This window comes from Diadema antillarum, unplaced genomic scaffold, assembly GCF_040938485.1.
Source record: "Diadema antillarum isolate AM-2024a unplaced genomic scaffold, OU_Dant_1.0 seq00000549_RagTag, whole genome shotgun sequence".
Classification (NCBI taxonomy): domain Eukaryota; kingdom Metazoa; phylum Echinodermata; class Echinoidea; order Diadematoida; family Diadematidae; genus Diadema; species Diadema antillarum.
Genome location: NW_027271494.1, coordinates 500601 through 517496, shown reverse-complemented (window position 1 = coordinate 517496; position 16896 = coordinate 500601). Strand labels below are relative to the sequence as shown.

Genomic DNA, 16896 nt, shown 5'->3' with positions numbered 1-16896 from the left:
TTTAAAGCCACCAGAACAGTCTTATTGATATTTCGGCGATCGTTCCAGGAGGACACGTGAATAAGACTTGTCGCCATGAAAAGAAGATGTTCAGACGAATGGCAACTGCATAGGAACAAAGCTAACCTCATGTGCGGCCTGTACTATCATCATCTTCACTTAAAATAAACTATGTCATGCTTCTACATAATGCAGTGTATATTATGGTTTTGAATGATAAGCGCTAAAAGACTTTCGTTGAAAGTACAATTCCACAAAATAGTAAGGCTGACTTTAACAAGGTAAAATTGGATGGTCAATATTTCGTCGGACTCGAATTCAACGGGGAATTAGTGGAATTCAAAAATTAATCGCATTTTTCACGGGATACATATTAAAATGCTATTGGTCAAAACCAACCACGACCACAGGCAAATAAGAAATGAAGCGACAGAGTCATTACTTTACAATTCTCCCTCTGTTGTGTACACGAATGTATATCTATATCTATTTATTTTTCTACAAAATAAGTGAGCAACAACAACTGCTTTACTTTGAAACAGTCGTCAATGTTAATTAATGTCACCACTATAATCTTGTTATATGAAGACTGGATATTATTTTTCTTTTAACCTAATCAAGTAGGACAATTAAAAAAAAAATGCATTCCCTTACGATAACTCGAGATTTTAGAAATTATAACTCTCTTCATTCCCCTCGAATTTGAGCATGCGGTTCCGACTAAATCTAACCGTTTCTAAGTCTAACATTCCGTCACTTTCTTATGGCAGTTCCAATCATGATGAAACCTTTATCGTTCTGTTCACGAGATCTCTCTAACTAAAAACACTAAGTGAACATACTATAGAATTGGGAGAAAAAGGGAGAAAAAGCTTTGTCACCCACAGGCAACAAGATAATGAATCGAAAACATCTCCAAGAGAAGAAAGTTTATTGCTTTTGGTTTAGTTTTCCCCCTTTCCAGTCATGCCTGTTGGCAGCTTATAAGCCTTAGCTCGGACACATCTCCACAACGCCAAAAAAAAAAAAACAAAAAAAAAACAAAAAAAACTTTTGAGTCTAGAGCTCGGAGAAGCCAACGTTTACAAAATAGTGAAGTCATGATCCCGCTGTTTATTGCTACAGGATCGAACAGATTGTCAAAACTCGAACGGATATCCCAGGATTTCGTTTGATAGCTTCTTCCGGCGTTTGAATAAAGGAAGATGGTGCTCAATGATATCACACTTTTCCTTTCAAACTTAAATCGCATTTTTTCCCTGATACTTTTGCGACATGTGAGATCCTACAACGTCAGAAGAGAAATGCCTTCTATAAAGAAAAGTGCAACTGTGGGTGAGCACAATTTCCCATCGGTTCTCCGTTGGCAAGCATATTCACTGAGGCTTGATATTAAGCATACACAAAGATGCATGCCAAATATTAGTGTGATATGCTTGACAATTAACTACATGATGAGTTGCGCAATATTCAGAATCCATTTTGCGTATCATTGTTACCATAAGCATCTAAATCCTGTTGTCACTCATTGTTGTTCCAGCTTTTCTGCTTCTTTCACTTCATCCCACCATTATGCAAAATCACTCGGTTCATGTTCAAGTTTAGTTCAATAATAATTCGACGTTAATTATTCGGACACCACGATAGTAGTTTAACAGGGACATGACATTCACCTGTTTTGACACACATTAGCGCTGATGTGGTTCACAGTTGCAAATGAGGCAATGATAATGCTATCGTCCCATAGCCCTTTAAATTGATATTATACGAATCGTGCATGCTCTATCATGCACTACCGTATGCACCGTCCCCCCCCCCCCAAAAAAAAAAATACAATCGGACTTTCAGCAATGACAACTTTAAAAATAGTGAGCCAATCAAAATGCAATTCAGAGTATCAAAATATAATCTATTGCCTACATCTTACAGAAAATCCCATTTGATTTGCTTCGGTGGCCACAGAGAAATGAAGATCTTTGTAAAGCAGGTCAAAAGTCGTTTCCCTCCAAGACTCTTAAGGAGACGTGTTGCCCATTGTATTCCCGCCTTACAACAGTACAAAAACGAATTTGTAATTATTGTGTTCTCGCAAAAAAAAAATGTCTCTTTTGAAAAAAAAAAAGGTCTCTTAAAAAAAAACCACCACAAAGTTAATTAGCTTGTTTCTTTTCATTGTAATATTGAACTTTATTCTCATTTTGCCTTTTTTGTCTTTTGTCTTTTGTCTTTCTTTATGGCAGTTATCAAATTAGTATGACTCCTAAATGTCCATGTTGTTCATAAGATTTGTTGTTGGACCAGGGCTTGATATAGCATCGTCGAACACCGCAAAGGTTGGAAAGGGCGGCATCACACTAGAGCAGATCGAGCCAACGAAATCTCAACGATTTCGAAAATTTGAAGATCTAATCCTATCAGCTGCTAACACCAGAACAGTTCGTTACATGTTTGATGTCCTTTGATCTCATTAATTGTTCGTAGGGATTCGCATTTATTATGGACATGTTCAAAATAAGCTCCAGTATCATCTTCGAATCCCTACGTATAGCTAATGAATACAAAGAACGTCAAGCCTGAAAAAAAAAAACGGGGGGGGGGGGGCACTGTTACACCACACCCCCTGGGTCTGGCACACTAGCTCTCCCCCGTTACCAAAGTCCCCCCCCCCCCCCCAAAAAAAAAGGCACCGTCACACCACACCCCCTGGCTCTGGCACACTAGCTCTCCCCGGTTACCAAAGCCCCCGCCCCCCCCCCCCCCAACAAAAAAAAGGCACCGTCACACTACACCCCCTGTGTCTGGCACACTAGCTCTCCCCCGTTACCAAAGCCCCCCCCCCCCCCCCCAAAAAAAAAAAAAAATAAATAAATAAATAAATAAAAAATAAAAAAAAAAAAAAAAAAAAAAAAAAAAATAAAGGCACCGTCACACTACACCCCCTGTGTCTGGCACACTAGCTCTCCGTTACCAAAGCCCCCGCCCCCAAACAACAAATAAAAGCATCGTCACACTATACCCCCTGGGTCCGGCACGCCCTTGTCACACCACACCCCCTGGGTCCTGCACGCCCTGGGTCTGAATATTTGAATATTTGAAAATATTGAATCAAGATAAAAGTAACCGTACAATGATGTGACCTGTGCTGTGTTGTAGCACTGGAAGTTTGTTTATCACACCTGATTGCGCATACACTCCACTGCACATACATACTTTTACGTACTCTTTTCCTATTTAGTATACTAAGTATATTCCAGTCTACTCTGAAATGATAAGTCTTAACAGCCGGTGTGAAAATTGACTTTATTCTCATTTTGTGGAACTTTTTTTTTAGTTTCTTTTATTTAATGCAGTTTCAACTTAACATGTAGCATGAATCTGTAAAATATCCTTTCTGTTACTAGAATTTATTGCTGGACCAGGGCTTCTTGGCATCGTCGAACATGTTGTCCCGCAGAGGTTGGGCATTACACTTAGAGCGCATCGAGCCAATGAATGCTCAACGATTTCGAAAATTTGAAGATCTAACGCCATCAGTTGCTGATACCAGAATAGTTCGTGACAGGTTTGACGTCTGTCATGTCATTTAATAGCTTTTCGTAGGATTCACATTTAGTTTGGAAAGTCGGTTCGAATATCTCTGCGAATCACTACGAATTGCTAATAAATACAAAGAACGTCAAACCTGTCACGAACTATCCCAGCATTAGCAACGGATGCGAACGTATCTTCAAATTCTAGACTTCACTGGCATTTGCTGGCTCGATACGCTGTTGTCTGATGGGACCTGAAGACGAGGCTGTTGGGGGTGCTTCACGTGGTGCTGTCGTTGTCCGGGTAGACGTCTGAAGGCAGCAGGACTCGTTCGGGTGGATTAAGACCTGTCTCCAGAAAAGAAATATTTGAAAACATTGCATCAAGATAAAAGTAACTGCACGATGTATGTGACCTTGCATCACAAAACACGTCGCCACTTAGTTTGTGTGTGTGTTTTTTTAAAGAGAATTTATTTCAACAAAATATAGGTCCAAATGTGATCCTACATCGCAAAAAGTCTCTTTTGTGAAAAACACCTGTGTACCACCTGTCCAAAACTGTGCTGAGCAGGACTTCTAAGGAGAGTAGTAGTTATTTCACCATCTCTTACCACCACCTCCCTTTATAGACCTATTGCGTTTATAAAGCACTAACCTGTGTTTGCCATAACTGAAGGGGGGGGGTTCAGAAATAGGAAGAAAATGATTCAACGGAACATTAAATAAATTTTTATGCAATCTGAACTGTTATGTCAGCGCTTAAATCAACTATTATTAAGCATACTGAACCCCCAGGTATAGCTGATATAGACAATATCACATCAACATAAAAAAGCACCCAAACCGAACAGGTCTATGCAGAGCTAGTATGCAGCGGGAACTTGAGGAACGTGGATTTTATTGTGTCCTCGTTAGATTTTATTCATTGTTAACCAGAGCTTTGAAACATCGAATGAATTTCATCTGGAGACAAACTTAATTTTGACGGAGTGGAAATTTCTCAAATGGGTAGGCCTTATATATGCTCATTTAGTTAAACATAATTATGCACGATTTTAACTGATTTGCCTTCATATCCTCAAAACCAGTACTTGCATATTTTTGTTCTTATAGGAGCTATGTATTATATTGCTGCATTTGGACATGTTTTTTTTTTTCAGTGCAACATCAATGTTCGTTACGTCAGTCCATCTGGCAAGTGTATGCCACATCGAACAAAGGTATAGGGCTCGTACTTCTCATACCAGATCCTTAACTAGAGGGGGGGGGGGATTCGAACGAAGGAACGAGCACGGCCACTTGAACAAATACAAAATAATAATAAGGGTGTGTCTTTTCTCATAATGCGACAGAGAAATTTCTTTTTAGAATTTCATGATATATTAATAGTATCATCATTGTTAAATGAAAATCCATACAAATAATCTAACAGTTTGACCCCCCCCCCCCCCCCGGCCCACTCATCCTTCGTCTCGAATCGTCCTGTCTTGAGCCATGACCCAAACTCGACCATGGATGTGTACCTGTAAGGAAGGGTTTTTCACCCCCTCCACCTATTTTGATTTCCTAGATTCGGATAATAGATTTCACAATATAATTTTGATCAGTAAACATGGCAAATAGAAAATCACGCAACAAATGACAGAATTTAGGTTTTTTTTTCTTCTGCTTTGGCAATTGTATTTCTCGTCATCCTACTGAGAGAACACACATGGCGTTATCGGTGATATCTGCAACGTCACCAGTTCATTCACTGCCATTTATTTTGGGTCATTCCACAAGACCCGACATCCAGAAGTCATACACCCCATGAGATAGACCTAGGCAAATAAAGCCCATAAGTTCGACACTAGGTAAAAACAGCCCACGAGTTCGACAGATACAACACGGGCTTAATGTGTCGGTCTCGTGGGCCTTGTTACCTTAGTGTTGAACTCATTGGCTGTATGACTCGTGGGTGTCGGTCTCGTGACGTGCACCCTTGATTTTGTAATTACTGGTGAGTGCCATCCATCTCTATAGACTGAGTTATAATAGAGACGCACATGTCGAACTAGAGATGACAGATACACAACAGGTTACCCATTCACATGTCCCTTGATATTATTATTTTTTTCACTAAAAGGTGAGCACCAAATCGTTGAATTTCAATTCTCAAATATGCAGAATCCTCCTCTTGGTGGAGGGGGAATATCCCTCTTCCGTCTCTTCCCTTCTAGGTCTTTGCACTTAGCATTTTAGAGTTTCAATTAATCTGATCATTAAAAGAAAAACAATAACAGAACTTACTTTGTATTTTTTTTTGACAACTGAAATAATTATATAAAATAGCCCAAGGATCGTTTTACTTTTTTGATGGGAAATATTCCAAGTATTCCCCCACGGTAATGTGCTCCAGATCGAAAATGCAAAAGCTTCCTCGTGCTGGAAAAAATTTTAAACCGATTGTCTTCAAATCCTCTAAATCAGTACATGCATACATTTCTTCTTCTGCTCGGTTGTTGCGCCTACACAACTTGGAATAGCTTGATTAGAATAAAAAATGAGAAAATCCCGCAACATCAGTCATGGCAGTTACAGAAGTTTGTTTGGAACTTTTTTCTTGCAAATTAAATATTATAACGCACTTAACCCACGTATTGACTGAAAATTGCCCAAATATTCCACAAAAGTGTGCACCAGACCGTTAAGTTTCAATATAAAAAAAGAATGAAAAAAGCTTCCTAGCGTGAGAGGGGAATAACCCTCCCACACTCATTCATGGCTGGTACATTGTACGTCAATCTTCAAAGCCATTGAAAAAAAAAATACGTACCCCTAGTGGGTAAAGGTTTGGGAGGGGATTATATATACATATGATAATAATAATAATAATAATAATAATAATAATAATAATAATAACGATGATGATAATAATAGTAGTAGTAGTAGTAGTAGTAGCAGTAATATATATATATATATATATGTGTATATATATATATATATATATATATATATATATAAATAATGATTTCCTTTTATTAATATAAATGTATTCTATATCCTTGTAGGCGCCTGCATCCATTCCCAAGGAAACAAGTGGAAATCTGCAGAACATTTCACTCGTCTTTGCCAATTTAAACCACAGGGTACTTGGAGAGCAATTCTGACCCTTGTAGTGCGGATGCGGTTTATCTATCATAAGTTGAAGTGCTTTAGGACGAATTATATAATTCGTGCTTGCCTGTAACCGTTACTCCCGTAGAAAGTAGGTGTTGAAGAACGTGTCGCTTCGGTCACATTACCTAAAAGGTGTGGTTTATCATTCGTAATCAATAATGTGAAAAGACAAAATAATTACCAATTAACATTGCTTTATCATCACAACAACTTATTAAGCAGAAGAAAGTTGATGTCTTTGATTTAGGTCGTTGTTATCTTTGCGTTTGTGTGTTTGTAGCTTAAGTAAATAATTACTCTATTGTTTCTGTTGTTGATATTACGATGATGATTAATTATAATGACATGATGGTATTAATTACAATGATAGGACATATGATAATTATGATTAAGATAATGAAAATAATCAGCATTGTCATTTACACTGTCATAATCATCACCATTGTCGTTACCACTACAAACTTTATCTCGAATATCAACCCATCTAATGACTAATCGAGCTTGTCTACACAATGCCCTTTGCAGGCGCACACAAATACAAACGCAACACACAGTAAAATCTCCATTTTCTCCATCATCATCAAAATACAGAAAAAATGAAACATGCGAAAGTTTACACCAGATGTAAATGCAATGTATGACATATAACTTTATTATACCTTACATCAAAATTGTGTTGTGGCAAGACGAATTCTAGAATCTGAGAAGTTGCTTTACACCCGATCCTATTTTTCATCGGAACGACATAATGATGAAGTTGGACCGTTTTCAGTTAGCAATGATTATTGAGAAATTGTTTAATAGTTGCTATCATTTTGCAAAAATTATGAGCAGACATCTGTATATACATATAAATACATAATATAAAGATATCAATTAGGAACAACATCTGCCAGAACATAACTCAAGAACATAAATCATGTCTTAATTTGTTTAAGAGAATTACACATCTTTACCGTTTCATTCCACCGAGTGTTTACTTTGTTCGGCACTAATGCAGGAGATTAACACGAACACAACAGTGAGCTGTGATAGGCTAAGACTTTTCTCTTCAGATTCACCGAGTGTTTACTTTGTTCGGCACTAATGCAGGAGATTAACACTTTTGTCACTGACAGACAAACACTATTCAAAGCGAAATGCCATTGCTCTCAAGTCCTCTTCATCGTCACAAGTGGTTTCTGTCTATTATGGGTGAAAGCATTCCGCGTTGTGCTTTATATCAATCTAGTATCCATGGACCTTGGACGTGTGATGGACGGGAGGGTTGTCGTCGGGATGAAATTCGAGGTAACCCTCCCCGCTCTTTCCGGAGTCCCTCGCCTTCAAGCCAGCCTTGCCCGCGGTCAGATCTTCGTAGCCGTCTTCGTGGAGCGGCGCCGTGGGTTTCTTGTAGTGAACGGCAGGGGTGGCGGCGGCGGCGGCGGTGGTGGTGGTGGTTGTCGGCTTGCAGAAGTCATGGTAGCGAGGTGGTGCGTCAGAAGAGTCTTTCGTGTGCGTAGATTTACCTGAAATCATTTGAATATTTACTTCCCGTTAAAACGAATGATAAAAAACCCTCCATAGTCACAACTACTATCAACAACAACAACGTTGTCATGATGAATATCTTCATCAGTTCATATGCTGTTTAGAAAACAATGAAATCGAGATTTGCGCTTTCACTCTCTCAAATTATTTTAACGCTTTCTCTGCTGGAAGAGCATGCACTGTTTTTTAAACCATCATTTATTCTTAATTTGTTAGTACGAATCTTAATTCAGAACGTTCAGGCACCCAATGACAATTTGCCATTTAGTTACTGTCAAAGAATGTATTGCGCTTATTAACAATGCGAACTAATGATGTATGATAATTGAAATCCATCAGGAAAGTACCCCGGAAAATGCATTTGAAAAGTACGATCGTCAAACGAGTCAATTCCATTCATGTTAATTTGAGATATTTGCTTAAAGCACCGAGGAAAATGGTAGGGCCCTATCATAATATATGGGATATTTTCAATCCTAAGTTAAAGAATATTTCCCTGTTCAACAGGTGAAGTATCAGTGAAAATGCTTCATTTTATTTCATCTCACAAATATCTGAAAACTGGGCCCGATTTTCATTAGTTGCGCGTTTGCTTCTGTGTCAAACTTAGCCTTTCTACATACCTTTGTCTGCTGGTGTTGTGTTTTTCTTCGACCTCGTGAATCTCCGCGTTGATATTCTGTCCCCCAAAAAGTAAAATAGAGAGAAGAGAAATGAAAGCAAATTGTTATTGCTTGGCGTATTAGAGGGACAAAACATGCTTGTTATTTACGAACAACCTCCCCCCAAAAAGGAAAACACGTTTTTCATTTATGAACAAACCTTAATACTAACATTTAAATCAGCATCTTCACTGTTGATAATCTACTTTGCCCGTGTTGTCAAGATTGCTTTACGTTATATCCCAAAACGAAAGAGCATTTTTAAAATTGATTTTAAGAATTAACTGTGAGATAAATGTGTCAATTTGCGTATTCAAAGAATTTTATACATATATAATGTAGGTATATATAAATATGTATGTATATATATATATATATATATATATATATATATATATTTGTATTCTTAAGTGATTATCTGTCATCTCTGTCAAAAGAAGGAAAGTTTGAATGGTACGATTTTTTGACGGTCGTTTTCCGGTACTCACCTCCTTATGACTTCCTTTCTTCCGCCGCAGAGGTAGACCACGACCCCTCCGATGCAGATACCTGTGATGAACACCGCCACGGCGACAATGACCACGGCCACGAACTTCTGCAGGGTATCATCCATCATCATCATGTCGTCGTGGGGAACGGGGTCGACGGTCGTCTCCTCGGGAGGAGCAATGATGGTTGTGGACTTGGAAGGAGGCGGGGGTGTGGTCCTGCCATCTGCGCGTGCGCAAGGACAGGTGGAGTGAAGGGTTTGGTTTGTGACGCTGGATATCATTTCAAGGTAAGAAAACATGCAGCCTACTCTGCAAATGCATACAGCTCACTATACCTGAGGATAATCCGCTATGCCCGTAAGGTAAAGCTTGACATTTCGCCTACGTTACCCTGGCAGAAGATCACTCACAGTTTATGTTATGAAATGCCATGTATAGGATATAGATAGTGGGCACGTAGTGAAAATCACGTAATCATACGTCACTAACAGATTGGCACTGGGTTAACAGTTTAGACATTCAGCAGTGTTTAAAGTAAGCCACACATTTCATGAAATGGGGAAGAGACAGTTATTTCTAATGAATGTTTATTTCTTTGTCATATCATATATCGGTCGTCTTGCAGGGGAGGTTGCCTTTATCATAATTAACCCTTTGCGTCCCACATTAATTGCATGTCCATACAGGTATGCGTGTAAGATCTGCGCATATTCGACTCATTAGCACGAAAAGGGTTAGTGGTTATTTACGTCCGAAAGAGTAATAACTTACTTAGCGGCTCGCAGACTCCGTCAACCTCCATGAAACCCGGACAGCATTTCCGCACCTTGCCGTAGGCCAGTCTTGTCACTTGGCGGTACGCGAGTTCGTAGGCTAACCTGGTAAAACCCAAGAAACAACGAACATATTTACAGAGGGATTGCACATTAGACTGGAAGGGCGTAATGATTATAATCTGAAACACACTCATGAAAAAGAAAAAGAAACTAAGAAACAAATGAATATATAGCTGAAAAAACAATGCATTTTAACTGTCATTAATATCTTGCACTTCGATGAAATTAATGCACAGTAAAAGCATTTTAACAGACTTTCGAGGTGTGCAGTTGTTGTTATACCCACCTGTACTTTCTGCAGTGTGCTAAATGCAACCAGCCGCATCGAGTTCGAGTCGCAACCTTCCGCGTGGCTTTGTAAGATTCCTTCACAGTCAGAGTCACGCTGAAGAAAAAAAATGTCATAAAATTATCAAGTAAATGAATAAATAAAGAATAAAAATTGCATCACTCTAATGAATATAGCATATTTGATGTGGAAATAAAATCAGTTAAATATAAAAGATGGATATAGAAGATAGAAGGAGAAAAAATTAATGTGAAAGAAAATAAAAATTGCATCCAGAATCTCTATTGTATCGTGCTTTCATTGGTTGTTCACTGTACTATAAAGTTGGGTATAGGGAGTGAAATTTGGCATAACTACACTTCACGAGATAGAAGGGAAAGGATTGGAAAGAACAGCAAATAACAGTCATTAATAAGTCATGCATGGCTTATCTTTATCAAGTTCACGGAAAATGATAATTCAGGAGGCAAGCGATTAATATGTCTTACTGTTGGGTAGAAATGAGACTGTCGTTTAGCAGCAACGTTAAGTGTAGAATAACATACTACAGGCCCTGAAAGAGTAATGGTATAATGCCAGTTTCACTACCTGACGATCTTCGTGCATCGACCAGGCTCCAGGGATGGCGATACAGTAACCTGCCGCTCCTCACGATCGTGCTTGTTTGGGGTTTCGTGATCAGGCCCAAGGGTTACGTGATCGTAACCATGGTCGTGCCCTCGACCGTGTCCCGCGGGACCGTGGTCATGTCCTCTATGACCGTGATCATGTGTGTGATCGTGTCCATGGTCGTGTCTGCCAGGTCCGTGGTCGTGCCCTGCGGGACCGTGATTGTGCCCAGCTGGGCCGCGATCGCGGCCATGACTTCCTGGACCAGGACCAGCATCAACGGTGGCAACGATGACCACAATAAGTATGGCTGAGATTACGGTCAACTGAAGCCTCATTTTTTTTTGTTACTTTCAGCGACTGATTAAAACGGAGAGCAGTGAGGCCTAGATAAGAGAAAGAAACAAGGATGGGTGGGGGGGGGGAGGCTTTAGTGAAATGTTCGAAGAGAAAACTCATCAGTGACTTACAAAGCTGTAATAGTAATTATGCAAGAAGGGCGATAAAAAAGGTCATTTTTTAAAACCCAAACGGATTTTTATTCTGTGCTTTTCAATCGTATTTGCATGAAAATTTGACGAAGAAAGAAGAAGATGTGAGCACTTCATTAGTTGAGAATAAGTAATGAAATGAACTGAGCCAAGAAAGCTTACAAACTATGGTGAATCGCCATCTTCATGACGCCCATAGGACCAGAAAAGTGGATAGCAATCATGATGACCACATGGATTCCGTAACACTAAATGCGCTGCGATCTTCGGATAAATACAACTGATGAAATACTTTGTAAGCTGGTAACCATGGACATGATGGATTTACAGTATTGTATCTCCATGCTGTAACATTGAATCAAGGTACATTGTGCAGAACTGGTTGGAGAGTTTACCTGCAGTTCGAGGAAGCTTGAAGTCTTTAAGTATTGGAGTCTTGGAGTAGGGGGACCGTCTTTCCGAAAGTGTTTTGGAATCGAGTCGAACGCAGCTAGACTCTGGACTCACTCACACCCAATCTCGTTTTCTCTGAGGCCGGAGACTCTGGTGCCATGACACCGTCAAGGTGGCGTATTTATCCCCAGAAACCCTTGGTATCCCGGTCTCATTGCAGACGTACACCGGATGTGATGCCTGCAACAATGCCAATCCGGAAGCATCGTCCCACTCTTTGCTGTCTAACGGAAGTATAAACTGTCGAGCAATATTTTTAGAAATATTTGGGCAAGAACTGGAGCGCGACGTAGTATCAAAACTGGGTTACATGCATGGAGTGTTTTCTTTTTTGACGGTTGCCAGGCGAGTGACTGGCTGTGATTTTGTGCTTTCGGGAGTTTTGCTTACTTTTGTTTCTGTTTTTAGAAATCTGAAAGGAGAAAGTGTACATTCATCGTAGCTACAAAGTACCCCTGTCATTTCCTGGCGCTCCATCTGGTTAATTTCACTACTTTGTTTCGGCTTCGAAATTTGATGAACTCGGTGACTCGACTTGATGATGTATGACTATGATATTGGTGAAACAAAACAAAACCAGAGTGCGTTGATGACACTCCGATGATGAGAATGCTACAAGCATAATATTCGTAAAAAAACCAAACAAACAGTGAAGCTTCATCATTGATGAATGATTCATTGTTTGTTTGCTTGTTTACTTTCTATCATCATCAGGTCCGCGCTCAATTAAGGAGAAAATTCAACTCAAAAATAGATAAACTTCAAAAGAAAGAAGGAACGTGTTCTTGTTCTCGCAATTTCTTATTTTGTATATACACAAATGACAACAATCTCATAGTACAGCTGTATGAATATAAAGCTTGTCTTAAAACCACCCAGAATATAAAAGAACAACATAAATGTTTACTCTGATATATCTTGGTATGGACACATGCTTTACTTGTATTGGCTATCATTTTTCTTAATTTCATATACCATTAATGAAAACTTGTCAGGGTATGATATCATCAACTCGCTCATATGAATAATCAAAAGGACTGATAAAGAAATGTTTTCCGAAAAAATGTGAAATTTCAAAGCGTCGCATCTTTCTTATTTCTTATCCGATTTTGGTCATGTTGGTGTCATTCTGTAGGGCTTTCCTTCCCTTTCTTTTGAATTTTACTTATTTTTGGGGTGAATTTCCTCTTTAATGCGTGTCGTCTCTTCGCATACCACGTAATATGTTATAAAAGTTTAGTTGAATGATGTGTATAGTCTGTAGTACGGTTTACAATCACGCGCATTAATGTTTCTGCATGTGCTCCTTTGCATGTTTCTATATGTTCATCTCTACTTCTCTCTCTCTCTCTCTTACACACACACACACACTATCTCTCTCTCTCTCTCTCTCTCTCTCTCTCTCTATCTCTGTCTGCCTCTATATTTCTCTCTCCTTGCAATGCCTTGTGGACCGACTATACTATTTTTTTTTGAACGTCTTGGTTTTTCAGCAAATTTCTCTTGCTAAAACTAGTGATATCTATACAACTCATTGAGAACCTTTTTTAGCTTGGATTTGGTTTCTTTCGCCTTATTATTTTGTCATAATCAACTTCAGATTACAAGTACTATATAGGTGGTGTTTTCTCTGCATTTATTCAAATTAATTCAATTCTTGCGTCCAGTTGTTTTTATTGCAACTGACTGACAAATTGCCTTATACACCGACATAAATAAGCGCCGAATTAATCATTGTTTTAGTAAAAGTCATGATTAAAATCATGGGCATACATGCTCGCGCGGGCTGGATACGAACCCACGAACTCCTGATCACCAGACAATACCTTCGAGCTTCAGCCAGTGATGTTTTTAATCTTCATAGCATGTAGCGGGTACTACGTATTTGTTCAAATTAATGGAATCTATGAAATCTTTTATCATTGCTACTACTAAAACTCTGATTGATTCAGTGCTTATATAGGTCGATGTAGGACAATTATTAATAAGTTGCAACTGCATTAGTATGCATTTTTTATTGCTAGCTGTTCAAAACTTTAGTGTGTTTAGATTGTGTTATATGTTTTCCCTCGTAGGTGGACATAAGCGTGTATTGAATCGAATGCTACCTCGAGCGCAACAGTTTGGGCTCTCTCTCAGTGCATCTTGCACCTGACTGCATGGTATGCCCCTGAATGCTATCACCGTAAAAGCAGGAGAAATCATGTAGATTCCATAGCTCTCCGTCAGTTTGTATAGAACTTTCATTGCTATGTCTTCATGATTTATTGTCATGTGACCAGTTTGAAAGAAAGAAAAAAATAACAAGACACGTGATTTATTTTAAAGCTAGAATATGAGACACGAAATAGAGAACTACCTTATCCAATGATATCTATTCAATCTTCCAAACATTAATGGTTTCTTATTGTTTACGCCTTGAGTTTATGCGTATTGTTTTCATCAAAATGACTTTTGTGAGAGCCTGGTAACAAGCTATTTTTTAGCTTGTATATGAAAACGGTATTGATATTCGTGGCATCCTGTATGCATTCATTAATTAATGCCATGCCAGGCAAGCCTTGGAGAAGCTTTCTGCTTGGCAGGAACAGCCTTTGTTATATCGTAGACAAAAAGGCATCGAACGTTTAGCTGAAATAATTGCGAACCAGTCTCTGGATCCTTTATCCAGTTTTCTTTTTTAAATTTCTGTGACCAGGGAGTCATTGTTTTCTTCAACAGATACGACAGAGACATTTTTTTATTCATCATTTTAATGAAAATAAAGTGTACCTGGGCACACACCCAGCCCTGCTGGGTTTCTACACCCCGGGCACACAACAAAAACTCACAATGACATAGGAACCTTATTGCAGTAATTATCAATTGTAATATTGAACACAATGGCGCGATATACAAACGCTGACATCTACCAACCTCAAAGCTGAAACGAAAAACGTGTTTTGATTAAAATGTGTGTAACGTCATATCATACAACGAAAATATACAAATGTAATGGGGCAGTATCTTGATTGATGCTTAATAAATGATAACAAAAAGCTGCTATGATCAATTATTTTCTTCTACGTTTACAACAATGACAAATCAAAATATAAGTGTGCATTTACAAGGTTACCGATATAATGACAATTTCATTGAGAGCAAATTTAAATTTTAACTATATCTTAGGCAGCAAATTGATGTGTCGTTTGTTCCACCTCGCTCTCTCTCTCTCTCTCTCTCTCTATCTATATATATATATACATATGTATATATATATATATATATATATATATATATATATATATAATCATATACATACATGTATACAACTAATTGGTTCACGTACACGAAATAAAAAATGAATGAATATTCGTAAAAGAAAAAAACTCCTGCTGAGTAGAGCTCAGGACAACAGAGGGTATTCATTGCTTCATAGTAATCATGATTTTTGCTTTGTTTTGTTTCGTATTTTTCTAATCGCTCATTCCTGAACTTTGGGCCATTCTTTAGACTATTTATGGCTTCATTTACCTCCACACCGAAATGAAGCCATGCGCAGTAATCCGCCACAGTCTGAATGTCATTCCTAGTTTTGGAGCTTTCCTTGTTCTTTCGTCAGAGTGACTAGACTACGCAAAAGGAACACAGTTCTTGCTTTTGATAACAATATCTAAAGTAGAATTTCACTATCTTTGGAAACAAATCTTTACAAAGAAAAGAAATACAAGCAACGATACCCGTACACTCCGATTGTACTCCGTAATGTACACACATTCCCCGAAATGATTCACTTATATTGGAAGAAAAAAAATAACACACACACACACACACACAACTCTTCCTTTTTTTTCCAAACTGAGTAACTGTTAGCTTCACATAAACGCGGCTTTGACAATAAAACAAGGAACTCACTGTCAAAACAGACTATTTATACAATGAGGATATAAATACACACTTCATCAAGTAAATTTAGCGAATTTACGCGCTAATGGGCCACTTACTAAGTCTAGGCATCAACAAAAATAAATTATACAGGTAGCAACAAATCTCAACATTTTGGAAGTAAAGAAACGGAATGTTCTCCTCCGTGTAAGAAAATTACTATGCAAAAAAAATACTTAATTCTAGATTTAAATAAAACAATTCCCATTTTTTTCTTTGCTCAATTTTCCACTTAAAAAAATAGTACAACCACAAATGGATGATCTCTTATTTGTCGTACTTTATACCTCAAAGGCCTGAATTCACGAAGGTGGTACAATCTTGTCCATGGTCTAAACCATGGACAAAGATCATGGGGCTCCAAGTGTTGCATATGGAATATTTCGGTACGAAATCAGACATTTCGTCGACGAAATGATTTTTTTTTTTTTTTGTAACGAAATGACATCTCGTCGATGAAATGATAATTTAGTAAAGAAATAATCCACGCGACACTTTGCGCACCATGGTTTTATCCATGGTTTAAACCATGGACAAGATTGTACCACCGTCATGAATTCGGGCCTATGAAGTAGAATGGTTTCCATGGTTACGAGTGTTGAAATGGTGGGCGGGGAACCATGGTTGCCCTGTCAATACACCATGAGGAGATAGATATTCGTCTTACCTCACAAACTTGTACTTCCCGGATGTCGTTTTGATGTCCTTGTACACAGTATTCATTGCACGAATTGTATATCCCTATCGCTTACCCTCATCCTACAAATATTTTGTTGTCGATAACGCTTTTAAAGATGGATCATGTGTATAGATCCGCGATCACACCGATTCAATGTGAAGAACGGTAAAAAAATCGTCCTCGTCATCATGACCATAACCATACCTTTAAGGGATAGAATTGATACCCCAACTACAGAAA

At 38.5% G+C, this 16896-nt stretch overlaps 1 protein-coding gene across 1 annotated transcript; it reads right to left on the bottom strand.

The window, feature by feature from the left end:
* Positions 1-3734: 3734 nt before the first annotated feature.
* On the bottom strand, positions 3735-11447 carry LOC139734827 (uncharacterized). Its single transcript, XM_071645612.1, has 7 exons — positions 11089-11447; positions 10498-10596; positions 10147-10253; positions 9373-9598; positions 8846-8901; positions 7935-8200; positions 3735-3878 (listed from the first exon to the last, which is right to left on the bottom strand). The coding sequence occupies exons 1-7, from the start codon at positions 11445-11447 to the stop codon at positions 3735-3737; spliced, it is 1257 nt and encodes a 418-aa protein (XP_071501713.1).
* Between the last annotated feature and the right edge of the window lie 5449 nt (positions 11448-16896).